General features: G+C 37.3%; 1 protein-coding gene across 9 annotated transcripts in view; it reads right to left on the reverse strand.

Moving 5' to 3' along the window:
* The window catches only part of WDR49 (WD repeat domain 49), a 147624-nt gene that overhangs the window by 44980 nt on the left and 84502 nt on the right, over window positions 1–18142 (reverse strand). For all 9 annotated transcript variants that reach the window (XM_027585699.2, XM_027585703.2, XM_027585704.2 and 6 more), the window contains 5 exons: window positions 10040–10170; window positions 7804–7902; window positions 6006–6170; window positions 3159–3346; window positions 1634–1831 (listed from right to left, as the gene is read on the reverse strand). In XM_027585699.2, the coding sequence (XP_027441500.1) occupies window positions 1634–1831; window positions 3159–3346; window positions 6006–6170; window positions 7804–7902; window positions 10040–10170 (781 nt within the window). The remainder of the gene's footprint in view (window positions 1–1633; window positions 1832–3158; window positions 3347–6005; window positions 6171–7803; window positions 7903–10039; window positions 10171–18142) is intronic.

Genomic DNA, 18142 nt, shown 5'->3' on the forward strand with positions numbered 1-18142 from the left:
AGTTTTACTAGCACATGCTGCTTAATTAAAATTTAGTTGCAGCTACTGTGTGGTGGGCACCCACACCTAGAATGGTGCTATTTCTTGCTTCAGCCGCCTCTAAGGAACTTAGCGTCCAGATGTCACCCAATTGATGATGCTCTGTTTCTTTACCTGTCGCTCTAACCTCCACTTCAACTCCTCAAAGCCCATGAGGCATGACCATACGGCAATTCAGCATTACATTAACTCCTTCACTTACAGAAGCATCTTTCCAGCTCAGCTTGTGCTCAGAACACCAGTTGTGGCCCTCCACCTCATTCTTCACACACTTACCCCCCCACACACACACACCCATGTGACTTACCACTCAGAGGCTCTTGTTCCCGACTGAGAAAAGTCGAGCACTTGCCTTATTTACAGAGCAGAAGAGACTGTACAGCCCTTGAGCGCTACCTTGAGACTCCCATACTACCTGGCCAAACATGGGCCCACCACCCCAGATTATTTTCTGATTTACCATTGCCCTTTGTGTCCATAGGGTTGTATAAAAGTCTTTCAGGACAGGCTGACATCAACAAAACAATTCAAAAATAGAGCAACAACAGACTTTGTCTTCCAACACAAAGTTAGTTGCTGTGTTCTCAGGGCATGAGTGGCAACAGAGTCTGCCGAATAGAACCAAGTCAACCAGCCAGACCGAAATTGAGGTTTCAGCGCAACCTCTTGCCACCAGCCTGACCTCATGCCCCCATGCCTCCACAGTAGTGGCTGAAACTGATCAAACTGATATTTTGTCCCTCAAATCATAAAGGGAGCAAGAACCGAGGTCCCATGAAAACAAATGGAAAAAATAAAATAAATGTGAGATATTGAATATTTCCTTTCTATCATGCCTCCTACTTCCATTTCCTTTAATAGACAGGTATAAATGGGAACTTAATTTCGTGGGAGGAAGGGTTAAAAGCATGAGCTCTGACATGAGCCAGCTTGAGTTAAAAGCCAAACTCTACTACTTATTAGCCTCTGGGAGCTCAGGAGATTGATTCAAACTTTCTGTGCCTCTGTTTTCCCATTTGTAAAATGGGAATAATGAAGAGCTCCTTCCTCATGGGATGAGGAATTGTGATTATATGAGATAATTCATGTGGAGACTGTAGAACAGGGCCCTAGCCATACAGGAAAAACTCAGCAAATGTTAGCTATTGTTATTTGGGCAGGAGTAAATCAGACAATGAACAGGGAGGTTTTTTTTTTTTTTTTCTTTTCTAAAATTTTCTATATTTGATTACTTGAAAGTCATTGTCCTCTACTTGTTTAAGAATAACATGGTAATTTTATCCACACTGTGTTTTTACTAGACATTGAAATTGAAGGAGTTTTAAAGGAGAAAATTTTCTCAGAAATCCTGAAACATTTTGAGGTGCATAGAGCCGCCATCTTTCCATGTATCTAGAGTCTTCCACTTGATGGAACTGTCATGGTTAACAGTAAACAGGACAAGAGATACCTGGAGCTACAGCTCCAGGAAGTGGAAGTCAGTTCTTTCATGACTGATGAACATTAACAGCTGATGAGATTCAAATAGAAATCAGTCCAAGTTCATACTAAATGTCAAGTAAAGACTAGAATAATGAAGAAGCAATATTTCTACCTGACCGAAGATCCAGACAGAAGCACCACAGACATCAGTCACACAAATGCTGCAGTCTGCCGATGAGGAGATAATCAGTAAGTGGCCACCCAGCTTACACATCTCTAAGGAACTTATCTGGTCTTCATGAGGTCGGAACGATCGTATCAGAGTTGGGGCCTGTGTGATTTTGCTCTTACTGGAATTAAGACAGTACTCCTGAATGAAAAGAAATGCTAGAATTCTAAAAAAGTCCAAATATTAAATTAAAGTATGGTGACATAACACTTTTTCTTAAAATGTCTGATACGTAAATGAAAAAAGGTACATTTGGGAACAATACTCTGTTCTCCAAATGCAAAAGAATAGTTCATGATAACAGAGTTTAGAAAAATCATATTAATGTCAAAAAAAGTTTTCTAACTGCTTTGCCTAACCCAAGAAGTGGAATGAAAGGAAGAGGGGAGGGGAAGAATAAAAAACAGAAAGAGTGAACAGTAAAGTCAGTATTTGAAAGAGATTAACTTTATCATGTGTAGATAGTTGCATATTATAAAATTTTATAATATTATTAGAAAACCGAGCAGGTAATCACTGACACAAAAATCCCAAACTAATTCAGGATGATAGTAATGTTGGAGGAAGGGCCAGTACTCTGGTTAAAATTAGGTTTACAGTCTCATTTCTTTTTTCTTTTTTTTTTTTTTTTATTTTTAAATTTTTTATTCTTATGTTAATCACCATATATTACATCATTAGTTTTTGGTGCAGTGTTCCATGATTCATTGTTTGTTCATAACACCCAGTGCTCCATGCAGAACGTGCCCTCCTCAATACCCATCACCAGGCTAACCCATCCCCCTACCCCCCTCCCCTCTAGAACCCTCAGTTTGTTTTTCAGGGTCCATCATCTCTCATGGTCTCATTTCAAATAAGCATATCCTAATTATTTATGCTCAAACAATGCTGCAGAACCTTACTGACAATACTGTATTCCTAAATTGGGTGACTGACTTGACTACATACACATATACATATATGTATATACATATGTATGTGTGTATATATATGTATGTATACCTATGTATGTATACCTATGTATGTATGTGTGTATATATAAATATATATATATATAAAATTTATTTATTTGAAAGGGAGAGAGAGCACAAGTGCCCATAGAGAGAAGGGCAGAGGGAGAGAGAGAATCTCAAACAGACTCCCCACTGAGTGCAGAGCCTGATAATGTGGGGCTGGATCTCACAACCCATGAGATCATGACATGAGCTGAAACAAAGAGTTGGCTGCTCAACTGACTAAGCCACCCAGGTGCCCCTGACTTGAGAAGATTTTCATACTGAGAACAATCTGGTTTTCTCCATAAATTATTTAAGAGATGTCCCTGCCCAATACATGTAAATATTTCCTTTACAATACTCAGACTGATCATGTCTTCCCTTATCCAGGAGATAGATAAGAGCAGATTCATAGTTATCTGCAACACAAGGCAATCAAAATTAATAAAGATATGAGTATACTTTCAATTTACTTCTATATCCCAGATTTTCAATCGTCCATCCAGATCTCCTGTGGCAAGGTATTGGTTTGACTTATCAGTAGACATAATAATGGATCCAACTCCACCATGAGCCAAAAACTCAGCCAGAAGTTGCTTCTTACGTGTATCCCAAAATCTGACATACCCAGATCCTCCACATGACACCAGGTTAGCTCCTCCTAATGTGTAAGACAACACTTAATTAGGAAAAATGTGACAACAAGGAGCCGAAAAAATTGTCTTCGGTGGCTTGCCATGTGGAAAGCATATGAATATCAAAGAGGCAGGTAGCCCTGATATCAATTTCCAGCACTTTGACTCTCTCCAATATAAAATGGAGATGATGCTATGATAACCTTACTGGTTTGTGTTGAGTATTAAATGAGATTGGAAATGCGAGATGTTCTACTACATTGAATTCCCTTTCCTTATTTCAATATAATTGGGTTTTGAAAGTTAGATAGAATTAATTTGTTCCTCCAAATAAACTTATGAAGTATTAATTTCAATATTATGATGATATTCTAATTACATAAACCCATCTTTCTTAATAACCCATTGGACACATATACCAAAGAAGTAAAATTCCTCCTGCATACAACTGGGTGCATATATGCAGTTATAGCAGCATAGCTATTAATTTCTCTATGTAGCATCATGCTTAGGATTCTATTTATGAGCTTGTTTTTAGTTTTTCATCAAGAATTCATTGGGAGCCCTTATGGAACGCTTTTTTGGTTCATAGGCCTAGAACACACCTTTTCATTTTCTATTTTTATATGCTTTGTAGAAGCATTCTACCTAAATTATTCTTCTGTGGCCAAGTTCCTATTATTACTTGATAAATCTGTAGAAGACTTTCAATTTACTTCACAAATGTACTGCCGATTAACAATCATATCTGTTTAAGGTAGAAATAATGGCTTGTAGTCGCTTCAGTGGAAACAATTTAGGAATACTGATAACATTAAGAAGAATTAGTGTTGAGGAAATGGGAGCAATTTCAGGATAATAGTTCATTTTGTGAATAGAAGGGAGTTCTGGAAAATAGAAAATTTTAGAATCTAACCATTTCAAAGTCTATTCTAAATACTCCACAAGGTTTCTAAAACTCTATAAGGGTATACCTTTATTGATTTTTAATGTGGAAAGTTTTTATATAAAAATTATGCAGATCTTCTATCTGCAAACTGAATGTGGGAAAGCAAATATGAAAAATGCGGTTCGGATATGTTTTTTTTTTCACACTTATAACACCTATATGTCTAGATTGCTCATACTAAGAAAAAATACTTTTAAAACACAATTTTTTAGATGAAAGGTAAAACACTATGCATTATTCTCAAAAGCAGGTTTTTATTTGGGGAAGATGCTGGCAACGTCAACACCATGTTAACATAGCCATTGAAAACAAGGCAGAAATTAAGCTAATGGTTATTTCATCTACATAATATCAAATGGCTACAGAAGTGCTCTGGTGGCAGCAGTCTTAGCATACATCTCAGCAGAAGCACTAACCAGGACTCTGACGTATTCTGGAAAGTATGCATAACTGGTAATAATACTCAAACCATAGAAAGAAAGAAAGAGAGAAAGAGAGAGAGAGAGAGAGAGAGAGAGAGAAAGAGAAAGAGAAAGAAAGAAAGAAAAAAAGAAAGAAAGAAAGAAAGAAAGAAAGAAAGAAAGAAAGAAAGAAGAAAAGAAAGAAAGAAAGAAAGAAAGAAAAAGAAAAGAAAGAAAGAAAGAAAGAAAAAGATAGAAAGAAAGAAAGAAAGAAAGAAAGAAAGAAAGAAAGAAAGAAAGAAAGAAAGAAAGAAAAAGGAAGGAAGGAAGGAAGGAAGGAAGGAAGGAAGGAAGGAAGGAAGGAAGGAAGGAAGAAAGAAAGAAAGAAAGAAAGAAAGAAAGAAAGAAAGAAAGAAAGAAAGAAAGAAAGAAAGAAAGAAAAAGGAAGGAAGGAAGGAAGGAAGGAAGGAAGGAAGGAAGGAAGGAAGGAAGGAAGGAAGGAAGGAAGAAAGGAAGGAAGGAAGGAAGAAGAAAGAAAGAAGAAAGAAAGAAAGAAAGAAAGAAAGAAAGAAAAAGGAAGGAAGAAAGGAAGGAAGGAAGGAAGGAAGGAAGGAAGGAAGGAAGGAAGGAAGGAGGAAGAAAGAAAGAAAGAAAGAAAGAAAGAAAGAAAGAAAGAAAGAAAGAAAGAAAGAAAGAAAAAGAAAGAAAGAAAGAAAGAAAGAAAAAGGAAGGAAGGAAGGAAGGAAGGAAGAAAGAAAGAAAGAAAAAGAAAAAGGAGGGAAATGAAATTTAAAAAAAAAGCAAGCAGCTCTCTTGATCTGGAATCAGTAGTTATTTTAAATTTTGCTATTGGCCCAATCTCTAAGTTTGTCACTATTTTCTCCTAGCCCATTTTGAGACTCGGTGCCAGCACAGTCAGACTCCACCCTTCTGGCACATGTAGTCCTAAGCCTTGGCACATATATTTGGAGCCTATTTCTTGCTGTGCCCTCTACCCTACCAAACCTCTTTATACCACAGCTGGTACACCAATTCTGATTGTCACCCACAGCAAATAGTTTGCCAGAGTTTTTTCCACTCAGATCCTGACCTGTGCGGCACTGTGTAAGTCACTGCTGGGGTCGAGTCTGGCACCTGCTCCTGGACCTCCCACCTGATCCCCGACCTCACTTGCTGTGGCCCGTGGCCTCCCGTGACCCAGCACTGACTGTTAGCTACACCGGGTCAAGCTGTACAAGATCTACAAAGAAACAGATTAAACTGTCTTCCTTGCTCCCTTTCCCAACGTTTTACAAATATATCAATCTACAGTCAAAATGGAAATGTATATTGTACCTGTCTTTGCGGTGGTTTTTCTTGCCTCCAGGAAGTGGAGCCCCACAACAGCATCATTGCCCTCAGTGTGGGTCTCCAAGGAGTGGGCTCCCAGGGCAGCCTGGTTTGGGCCGGGGCGGGGGGAGCGGCTCCTCCCAGCGCCCAAAAGCTTTTGAGGCTCTGTATCTGTGATGGACACAAAACTAGGTATCTTAATGATGAGAAACATCTGCTTTTCAATTGAGTGCTTATGAAAAACAACCGGCCCGCCTCCATCACCGTTTCCGGTGACTCCATCAAGTCTGACATCAGGCTTCCAGTCAACATCCATTGGACCTTCTGCTATTCACTGCTTCAACGCCAACTTGAAGGATCGTTTGATTCCATTTTTGCTTTGCACATTACATACACACTATGTTTTACCTTGATATGCATTAGTAGGGACTTCATTTTGTTGTCAGTGTTAATGTCTTAGAAATCCTGCTATGTTTAAGACAAATGTGATTCTTATACCATGACATTTTCAGCTTATTAATCATTAATATTAATCTTGCAAATAATATAAGGAACATGAGCTATAATGGCTGTTTAAATATATTTCAATGATCATTTTTAGCAGCAATATTATTTGCTAGCGAGTTACCCTGGAGAGGACATTCCTGGGGGCACTTCAGTTATCTCATGACATCAACCCTCAACCACACTAAGAAGAACTGGGGATACTCAGAATCTATGAATAGTCTGCACATAGTTATGAAAAATCTACACTGGCAGGACCTTCAAAATCTCAAAGCAAGACATATCTAGCAATGCCTCTCCTGTCTTTCAGAAGTTTGCTATTATCCATTTTTCTACCTCTCTGTGGTTTTAATCGTAGCCACAATTGGGCTTGCTGTAAGAGCAAGATGTCACTCTCCTGCAGGCCAATATAAAGGAAGAGGCAGGATCCCACCCTCTCCTTGGAGGGTTCAAATGAACCCTAATGGCCAGCTCTTCATATATATAGCAGGTCAGACCTTTGTGCCTGCAGACAAGTAAGCCCTAAATCTCTAAGGGCTTACTCTTAACAAATTACTCCCTTAACTTTCACACAAAAAAGCTGTATCGGATGACCTGTCCTTTGCTATGGTCCAATTCAGCTCTGTGAGTTTATCCAATTGAAACAACAGAACCTCACTGGGCCATGAAGAATGATATTCATTACCTAAATAAATAATCCTAAGGAAAAATCTTCAGTATCTAAGGAAACTGAAATAAAATGTGAAAGGCAATTGTCAAGACATTTTGCTTAAGTATAAAATATTCATGTGCTCGGCTAGACTCTCATAAAATACAATATACTCCTATCTCATGCTCCTCACAGGTTTCTAAAGCAAGAAATAATTTAAGATTTCCAGGTGGCGTAATATTTAATACAAGCTCTAGACGGAGCCTGAGCAGCCTATCAAGTGACCACGAGCTCCTATCTTCCTACCAAGGGGTACCAAGGTTCATTCAAAGGCAATTTGGTGAGGTTTATCGGCAAAAACTAAACTAGATGGAAATGATAGGCCTGCTCCCTGCTGTCGGTAATTCAGAAAGCTGATGTGGCATAAAGACAAGCAACAACACTCCATGGAGAATTTGCTAAGCCAAGTAAATCTCAAGGTTCTTTTTAGTCACTTTGACAAGACAACGGTCTCACTAATCCCTGGTGCTTATAGCCAATCATCTATAATTTAGAAGCAAGCTGCTAACATGAATAAACAACATGAATAAACAACAAAGCCTACTGTGGTTTGACTCAGCCACATTATTTTAGTTTCAAACTTGCACTCACCCGATTTTGATTTTAGCAGCCTCTGATAATCAGGGTGGAGGACGTAGTGAGCCTTTTCTGTGCTGTTATTCCACAGAACGATTTCTCCATCGTAACTCCCTACATGAGCCAGGATGGAGAATATAAATTGCCAGAAAGTTGGAAAACATGAGCAACAACAATGGGAGAAGGAGTCACTATTCGTGAATACCTTACACGGAATCTGGCACATAATAGGTACTCTCTGCATTTTTGGAAACATGAATAATAATAACTAGTATTTTTATCAAGCTTCAGAACTTACAATCTTCATCGCGTACCTGTGTATTCAGTGTGATAGAAATAACTGTCATATCTTTTTCTTTTATAGTAATAAGGCATTCAGAATAAGGGCTTTGCTACTGAACAACTTGAGTTTGATTCCCAGCTCTGCCACCTACTGGCTGTGTAAACGTAATTATTTAACTACCTGAGGCCAGAGTTTCCTCATCTATAAAACTGGATTAAAATTTTATTTCTTTCATAACGTTGTTGTGAAGAATGAAAAGTACTTAGAGTAGTGCCTAGCATATTGTAAGAACTAAAAAAATGTTCATTATAATTATACTTTTTTTATTATTGAGGGCAAGTAAATCAAATCCTTCTATTTGTGCTTCCCATGTCTAGTCTTGTGTGTGTGTGTGTGTGTGTGTGTGCGCGCGCGTGTGCGTGTGTTCTTTTCATTCCCTCCCTCCTGTATTCTTTATTGTATAATGCTTTCTCCAATTCTAAAATTTTCCCTATAGAAAGTCCTTCCCTACTGCTCATCACAGAGACTACAGAAAAGCCCAAATAGTGAGACTCAGCCTGACCAAGCCTGTCCTGGGGAGGAGCAATGCATGCCCAGACTGCTGCTCTCTCCAGTGAGGTGAGGAGAGCTCCCCATTGAGCAGAGTGTCAGCGTCGAGTGAAGAGCAGAAGGGAAGAACTGAGTTTGAGTGCAATGTACAGATGGAAATTTTCTTGAGATTTTGAGAAAGAAGAGAGGAATCCATACTAAACTCCATATTGTTCTGGAAAGAGCAACCTGTGTTAACTCAAAAATTGGCCAAGAATGATGGATTTGCATGGATTAGCTGTACATGGGAGTAGCCATCTGCCCCTGTGATTTTGAAATGCTTAAGTTATAAAGTGCCTGATCAAACATTTTCACATAGGACTGGTAGGAGGAGAGTCAATGAAGAAATCATCTATCTACCTGTTAACAAAGGTAACTTATGACACTTTTGCAATAACAAAGATGCAGCCTTATAGTTTGTCTCCAACACATTTCAGTATGTGATACTCCCTGCAGGGGTAGACTTTCAGCAGCTATAAAGTAAATTCAACTGCAGAGCTGGCCCTACTGGAAAGTAATCAGGTAATTCCTGAAGACAGTGGAAATGTAAGTATACACAGAGCTGTAAACTGCTTATTGTAATGCTTCACGGATACCCTGGCTCTTTTCCTGTAAGTTTTCATTCCTCTTAATTGATGACATTTTGAGTTCTATTAAAAAAAAACACAAAAAACTTCAGTTGTCAAAATATGGACTCTCTAATTTCATGGTGCAATCTATCTTTATAAATTGTTTTCTTTGGCCAGAAATAATATAACAATATCTGATCCTCTTTCATATGTCACATCAAAGTATACCCATGCATCCTTTAAGGGCTTGAATTGGTAGGCATTTGGTGAGGCCAGTCTTTAACCAAAATTACTTAGACTAAATTGTGCCAAAGGGTTAGTATGTTCCCATTATGAAACATCTGAATGCCACAGAAGTATGATTTGTTCCCATCATCCCTAACGCTGTTTCTGGGATAAAAAGACAATAAAAATGAAAGCTAACATTTACTGATGAGCTTAATGGGTGTCAAGCGCTGTATTAAACCGTTACAGGGATTATCTTACTCAATCTTCACTATAAGCCAAGATATTGATATATTCTTATTAGCCAGAGAAAGCCATGATGGACAGTTTCAATAACTTGTTCGCTATAATGCACTGGACAATGGTGGCACCAGGATCTGAAGTCAGGTGGCCTTGCTCCAGGGCTGACAGCCCTAACCACTAATGTGCTACCCTGGGAAGTAAAGACCAAGAGTAGCTCTCAGTGCAAAGCCTGATTCTTCAGGAAATCTGTTCCTTCTGCAGCTCAGAAAAGGCTTTTTAAAAGTTACTATGCCAAAAGAAACCAAACGTTCACCACTGATTGTCCAGCGAAGGTTCAATTAACCTGTAACAAGAGTTTGTGGAGGTAAAAATGCAGCGCACAAGATATCACCGCGGTGCTCTATTCCTCCTTTCCATTTTTCAGGCTGGATGAAGAAGTGATTGAAGTTTTGTAGTCGAAACACCGTAATAGCCCTAGTAAAAAGGAAGTCAAATTTAGCTGTGGATCTAAACATAATATAGATCTTGAGTCGCCAGCATCCACTTGGCATCCATAATCCTGAAACTCCCACACTAAACTTTTTATTATTATTATTATTTCCTCTCTGAATTCCCTGGCACATTGTGAATATTTAATATTAGAAAGTTAATCATCCTTTCACAGCCATCAACACCAAACACATATGCACTTATCAGATTAATTATCCATCACCAAGACTCCAAAGCAAAGTTTTCCCATATAGGTACCATAGATCCACGAAGACTTTTTGAGAGTAACAGTAAAAAAGGAGATGGGTCTGTGAAGAAATAATATTTGGTAGTTTAAACAAAATTAGTAAGGTTTCTTTTCATGAGAGGTTCCAGAACCGTTCACATGTCAACATTCCCTCTGGCATCTTCCAGACTTACCTGACCACAGTGTCCCAGGTCAGATAGCATCTCGAAGAGCTATCATTTGTGAAACACACTTGGAAAATGCCACTCCAAAGGAACAGGACTCTGGACAGACACATTTTGAGCAGAAATAATAGTTTTAAAAAGACCGATATCTCGGGGCACTGCTGTGAATTTGATAGGGCCAGGATAGGCAGGAAATGAAATGCCTGGGGCCTGGTAAGGAAGGGAGGAGCATGATTGTGGGGCACCAAGAATACCACCTTGTTTCTACTTGATGATTTAAGTTCTGGCCACCAGACTATACTAGACCTCTCTCTCCTGCTAGAGGCATACACATCTCAAATGAGCATTAGAAACCACAGCCGTGGTGTCTTCACCCTCACCCTCACTTCACTGACCCGAAATCTTGCTTCTATTCCCACCACACCACGGGTCTCCAAATTGCTCCAACACTGTAACTCCTCACTCTCTGAAGGATGTGGCTTTCTGCTCCTGAAATCTTTTCTTTCTAGTACATACTTCTTCTTTTCCTGCCTCCCTGATCTTTCATCCCCTATTTTCTATTTTCTCTTCCCTTTTTTCTTCCCTTCTTTCAATATAGACATTCCTTACTGTCATTCCTCTATTCCTCTCTCTCTACTCAAGTGGGCTCATTCAGGGATTCTATCTACAACCACAAATTGCAATCTTGCTTCTATGAAAATGGTTCTTAAATTTATCTACATTCATAACTTTCCCCAGTGTTGAGAAGTTCCCACTTGCCAGGTGACAATTTTATATAAGGTTCCCATCACCAACATATCAAGAAATCTGAAGTTTTCATCTTCCGTCCACACCAGGCCTCAGTTCTCAATTCCCTAATTTGGTTACCAGACCAGCAGTCCAGCTTCCTGTGTGTTTCTCTTCCTCGGTCACATCAAATACTTAGATTCCCCCTCTGCTATGTGTTGCCATATTCCTTCCTTCCTTTATATTTTAAACAGCCAATGACATCTTCCTACTTCGGTGCTCACTACCTCATCATTGAACAATTATAACAGCCTCTTAACCAATGTCATTGCCTTTAGTCTACCCATCTCTAGTACATTTTTTATTCTGCCACTAAATTAATCATTCCATTTGGGGGTTTTTCATCTATATTCATTTTACAAGCATTTTTTTGTTTCCACATGGAAGTCCATATTCAGGTGCTGCAGGGGATAAAGCCATGAGCATAAAATGACTAAAATAAAAAGTGAAATGTGGTAAAAGTCAAGTAAATACTGATCAATTGCCAAGGAAGCTCAGCTATAGAAATCAAGAAGGCTGAATAAGGGGTCATATTTGAATGGACCATAGCAGATGAGTAGGATTTGGAAGAAGAAGGCACTTTAGGCAGAGGAAACAGCCTGGGCAAATATAAGGCTAATGCCTCACTAAAAAACATTTATTAGGGGTGCCTGGGTGGCTCAGTCATTAAGCGTCTGCCTTTGGCTCAGGTCATGATCCCAGGGTCCTGGGATCGAGCCCTGCATCAGGCTCCCTGTTCTGCGGGAAGCCTGCTTCTCCCTCTCCCACTCCCCCTGCTTGTGTTCCCTCTCTGGCTGCCTCTCTCTCTCTCAAATAAATAAAATCTTTAAAAAATTAAAATAAAATAAAATAAACGTTTATAGTTTTCTATTCTCTACATGGCACATTTTAAATGTGTGGGCCTATTATTCAAGACCCAGTACTATTTGGGTTCAATCTACTTTTTTAAAATTAGTTCTTTTTATTCTTCTACCCTTGATATTCAAAGTAAAATATGAATTCCCAGCTAAATATTTGACAGAGCAACTGGAAGCCATAGGGTAAATATGGTTCACTTTCCTAAGTGTTAATTTTATTTAAAGAGTTTGGGGACAATATTTATATTTTAAAATAGGATAGATGAATTTATGTAATAGAATGCAAAATTCACCTGGACTTAAAAGGTAGACTCCAAGGCTTCAAATAAGCTTCTTGCTTGTAGGAGCTGGTTTTGAACTGCTAGAGGTATTCAGAGGCTGAGTTTCCAAAGTACCCTTTCTTGTTCAACACAATGATACCTTTATTGTTCCCTAAGCACCCTTCACATTTCTAGCTGCTTTGTTTTCACTCATGATGTGCTCATCCATCCCTCTCTGGATTTCCTTTCACATACAGTCCCACGTTTATCTATCCATACACCCATTCTCTAAGGTCCATCTTATTCTGGTAGACTTCCCTAATAACTAGAATTGAAAGAAATATTTCCTTCTTCTCATCTATCACACTGTTTTCATTTTATTATAACATTTAATAAATATATATAGCCACACTCCTCTGCTAGATTATAAATTCTTAGAAACCGGGGATCTTGTCTTATTCTGTAATCTCCTAATAACAATAACATAACAACAATAACCCGCTATAAGCATTGTGACCTGCTTATAGTGGGTATTCAATAAATATTTGTCAAATAAATGAAAAATTCTCTGTCCAAATGTCACCTCCTTAACTGAGCCTTCTGTGACTACCCTATATAAAGGCTCTCCCTTGAGGGTTAATATCCAAAATGCATAAAGAATTTATAAAACTCAACACCAAAAAAAAAACCCACAAATAGTTCAATTAAAAAATGAACAGAGGATATTAATAGACATTTGTCCAAAGAAGACAACAGGCACCTAGAAAGATGTCTAATATCACTAATCATCAAGGAAATGTAAATCCAAACCACTGGATGGCTCAGCTGGTTGAGAGTCTAACTCTTGATCTCAGCTCAGGTCTTGATCTCAGTGTTATAAGTTTAAGCCCCGTGTTGGGCTCCACGCTGGGTGTGGAGCCTAGTTTAAAAAAAAAAAAACAACCACAGTCATATAACACCTCAGACTTGTCAGAATGGCTAAAAACACAAGAAATAACAAGTATTGGAGAGGACGTAAAGAAAAAAGAGTACCCATGCACTGTTGGTAAGAATGTAAACTGGTGCAGCCACTGTGGAAAACAGTATGGAGGTTCTTCAAAAAATTAAAAATAGAATTGCCATATGATCTAGTAATTCCACTACTGGATATTTATCCAAGAAAATGAAAACACTAACTCAAAAAGATATATGCACCCCTACGTTTATTGAAGGATTATTTACAATAGCCAAAATATGGGAGCATCACAAGTGTCTATCCATGAGTGAATGGATAAAGAAGATGTAGATAAAAAAGATACATACACACAGGTATAAGATATATAAGATGCATAAGATATGTGTATATATGTATATATACACATGAATAAAAAGAGAATGAATAAAGAATGAAAAAAGAATAAAATCTTGTCATTTGCAACAACATGGATGGATCTGAAGGGTATAATGCTAAGTGAAATAAGTCAGTGGGAGAAAAACAAATACCATATGACTTCACTCCTATGTGGAAGTTAAGAAACAAAATAAATGAACAAAGAAAAAAAAGACACAAACCCCAAAAAGGCTCTTAAACATAGAAAACAAACTAGTAGTTGCTAAAAGGGAAATCGGTGAGGGGATGGTCAAAATAGGTGAAGGGGATTAAGAGAAACAAATAATACATTATATGTTACAAAAAAAAAAAAAAGAAGATACTAGGAAGGGAAAAATGAAGAATGAAGGGGGGTAATTGGAAGGGGAGATGAACCATGAGAGACTATGGACTCTGAGAAACAAACTGAGGGTTCTAGAGGGGAGGGGGGTGGGGGGATGGGTTAGCCTGGTGATGGGTATTAAAGAGGGCACGTACTGAATGGAGCACTGGGTGTTATACGCAAACAATGAATCATGGAACACTACATCAAAAACTAATGATGTAATGTATGGTGATTAACATAACATAATAAAATTTTAAAAATGTAAAAAAAAAAAGAGTACATTTATTGCGAGGAGCCCTGAGTAATGTTAAATATACTTGAATAAATAAAAGAAAAGAAAATTTGAGGTGGGGAGCACTATTACTTACTTGGATATTTCAATCAGAATAAAACTTGATTTAAATTAAAAGATAAAGTAAAAACACTCCCCCTTGAGACTCTCATCCCTCACCCTAGATCATTTCTCTTTATTATACTTACCACTAGGTGATATTGTGGTCTATATTTACTTGTCTGTTTATTTACTGTCTCCCCTACCAAAATAAGATCTAGGAGAGCAGGGACTTTGTTCATTTCCTTTATGTATCAGCAGTGCATAGAATAGTACCTAGCACATAATAGTCATTTAATAAATATTTGTGGAATATTTTAATATATTTATGTATGAGGTATTCTTTCTTTAAAAAATCAATAATTTTAATACTAATATTCTTTTAATAATATTAATATGAGGCTTAGTAAGTTACTATAAATAAGGTACTTTGCAGTTCTGAATTTGCCATGAATCTCATAAGAGCTTTACATGTATTTATTTTTAATTTTTTCTTTACTGAATAGTAAGTTTGGTTGAGATTACCCTCTGGGGATGGAGAGAGTAGGGCGGGAGTGAGAGGGAAGAGGTGAATCCTATATCTCTTTTATTATCTCTCAGTCAAAATTCAATGTCAAATGTCTTTTTGCCAAGATACCCATATTAACTAGATATATTTAGGTAATACAAGTCAAAGGCACAAAATGCTTTTCCTAAGATGGTATAAAAACTATCCCTTCTGATACCTGACCTTGTGTGTCAAAATGTTGAGAAACTAATTAGCTGTCACCTTTCCCTTAAAACCTAACCTGAAACTTTCAACTGAAATGACAGTTATCCTTAAAATACCTTAAGAATCCACACTGTATTTCTCACTTTGTCCATTTCAAAGATAACTTTAAGTTTGTACTCTTGCCAAGAGTTAAATTGAAGTGCAGATTGAGCCAATTTTCAGGCATTTTAGGAGTCTGAGAGATTTGTTCTTTTGACATTGAAGGAGTTTACTAGTTCCATTCCACACCTCCCATCAGAGATCCTGAGTCACTGTGTCATCTGTGAAGATGATCAGATCTCTCATTCAGAATGTAGATATAATGACCAATACTGTGAGAACAAAATTAGTTCACCTGTCAAGTACAAAAAAAAAAAAAAACAAAAACAAAAAAATGTTTAAAAAACAACCTTTTTTAGGATGAATGAGCTGGGAAAATAACTTTCACCAAAACTTATCACGTAGTAATTGTCATGGAGAGAACAAAAGAGCACAATCAACTATTTGTTCCCTCAGAGGCTAATTGTTCATGTGTTGTTAGTCCAGTTATCATAAGAATCTATCCTTGTTCAGTCCATTGTGCTTTTCAGGCTTAAAAGAGGTATCTCAAAGGCAGAGAATGAGTTCAATATAAATCAGTTCATTTTTATTCTTTTTCCTAAAATTCTTGGGAGTCAAATTTTGGACACCAAAGCCATCACGAAATTAGGTTTGAGGGTTATTTGTGAATTTCCAAAATACCTGCCCCCTCCTGAATCCCAACATGGTTATTCAGAATAAGTTACACTTTGGAAATGTTCATTCTGCGTCTCATCCTAATAACAGAAACCAATTGAGTCACATACAATTATAGTACCTTAGTAAAGCAATTATTAAGAATTTAGTATCTTGTGATAGATAAGTTTTTTTGTTGAGGAACTTCAAATTCCTAATCTAATATCACTTAAAAAATACTTTTAGAAATCAAGTTATATCAACATCTATTTATTGAGCACCTACTTTACAGAGCTTTGTGAAAGATGCAATCAATAATATTTTCAGAATTACTTGAATTGATACAAGTGATTCTCTTTTTTATATTTGTATAAGCCTAGCTATTTTACAGAGATAAAATCTTCATAAATAGAGGTTTTTCTTTTAACAGAAAGGAAAGAAATACAGTGGGAGAAACTAAAAGCCTGAGTCTATTTTTACAAAGTATAGAATCATAGAATTTTAGGGCAGGATAAAATCTTAAACTATTATGATTATTTATTTGATTTTACCAGAACTATACATATTACATGCAAATGCAAAGTTAACTGATAATCTATTCATTTAATTTTACCATTGTAAATATGACCAGGCATTTAACCAGGCATTACTTAGTTGGCCCTAAGTTAATGTTAATTCACAATTTTGTCTCTAAATATATTTTGCTTAAAATGGTAAGAAGCATGTTTCTAGAAGTTCTGAATTTGGGGCTTCTTCTTTTTAACAGATTTGACATATTCTCTAGATATTAATGAATGCATTTCTAGAAAACCAACATGGGCTTTCCAATTCAGGTTTTGCTTAGCACCATTTCATAGTGGCATTTATCATATCCTGCCTTGTGTGAGTTGACTCCCCAATTAGAATATGATGCCCACGAGAGCAAGAATCATGCTTCTTCACATTCAGTCCAACATAGTTCCTAACTCAGTGCTTTCTACCTAGGTGCAGTTTAAAAATATTGGTGGGAAGGAAAAAGGAAAAATAATAGTAAGCTAAAACTTTGAGGTATTAGTTTTTTTTTAATTTAATTTTAATTTAAAACATGTTTTTTAAAATTTATTTAAATTCAATTTAGTTAACATACAGTGTATTATTAGTTTCAGAGGTAGAATTTAGTGTTTCATCAGTTGCATATAACACCCAGTACTCATTGATAAAACATGTTTTTTATGTGTTTCTTCAAACACACAAAACTGATTTCCTAGCTTTGATTGACATAACCAACCTATTCAATCAGATTACTTGTTTAAGAGAATATAGTTGCTCTCCCATGACTTAATGATTACATTTGTAACTCAGGAATGGTGGAAAGAGCGTGGACTTTGGCAAGGGAATTCTAAATCAGCTGCCTACTAGCTTTGTAATGTTGTCCAGGCTACCCATTTTCTCAAGCCGCATCTTCTCCCTTGTGAAAGAGGACTGGTAATACTTAGATTCCTGGTTTATTGTGAAAAGAGAATAGTTTTGAATAACTATCCTGCTTGCTCCCTATTCAGAGTGTGATCATGAGTAATTAATCTAATTTTCAGATTTCCTGTAATTTAATAAACATTAATTAAATCATTCAACAAATATCATTGAGCATCCACTAAGAAACAGACACTACACACACACACACACACACATACACACACACACATGCACACACACACACACACATTAAATGCTAAAATCTGGTTCTACATTAAATAAAGTACAGGAAGCTAGACAGCACAAAGACAAATAGGGGGCTTATTTCCACCCTGGGAGTAAAGAGAGATGTTCTGGTGGAGAAGATGAATGAACAAGACCTGAAACAGGAATAAATGTTGCCACATGAACAATGTTTAGAGAGGAATTTCTAGAGAAGGGGAGAAAATAAAAGCAAGGGGGTATGGTTTACATGGGAACGCCCCAACAGCAGGTTCCTATATTTGAGTTTGGAAAGTACCCAAGTGGGCACCAGGCTCAGTCAGAAGAGTGTGCAACTCTGCATCTTGGGATCATGGGTTCAAGCCCCACATTAGGTGTAGAGATTACTAGAACATACCCAAGAATGGGTAAGAATGATACTAAGAATAGGTCCAGGCCAGGGCAAGCTTCAGAGTATTTTATAGACACTCTGAAAGGTG

This window comes from Zalophus californianus, chromosome 1, assembly GCF_009762305.2.
Source record: "Zalophus californianus isolate mZalCal1 chromosome 1, mZalCal1.pri.v2, whole genome shotgun sequence".
NCBI lineage: Eukaryota > Metazoa > Chordata > Mammalia > Carnivora > Otariidae > Zalophus > Zalophus californianus.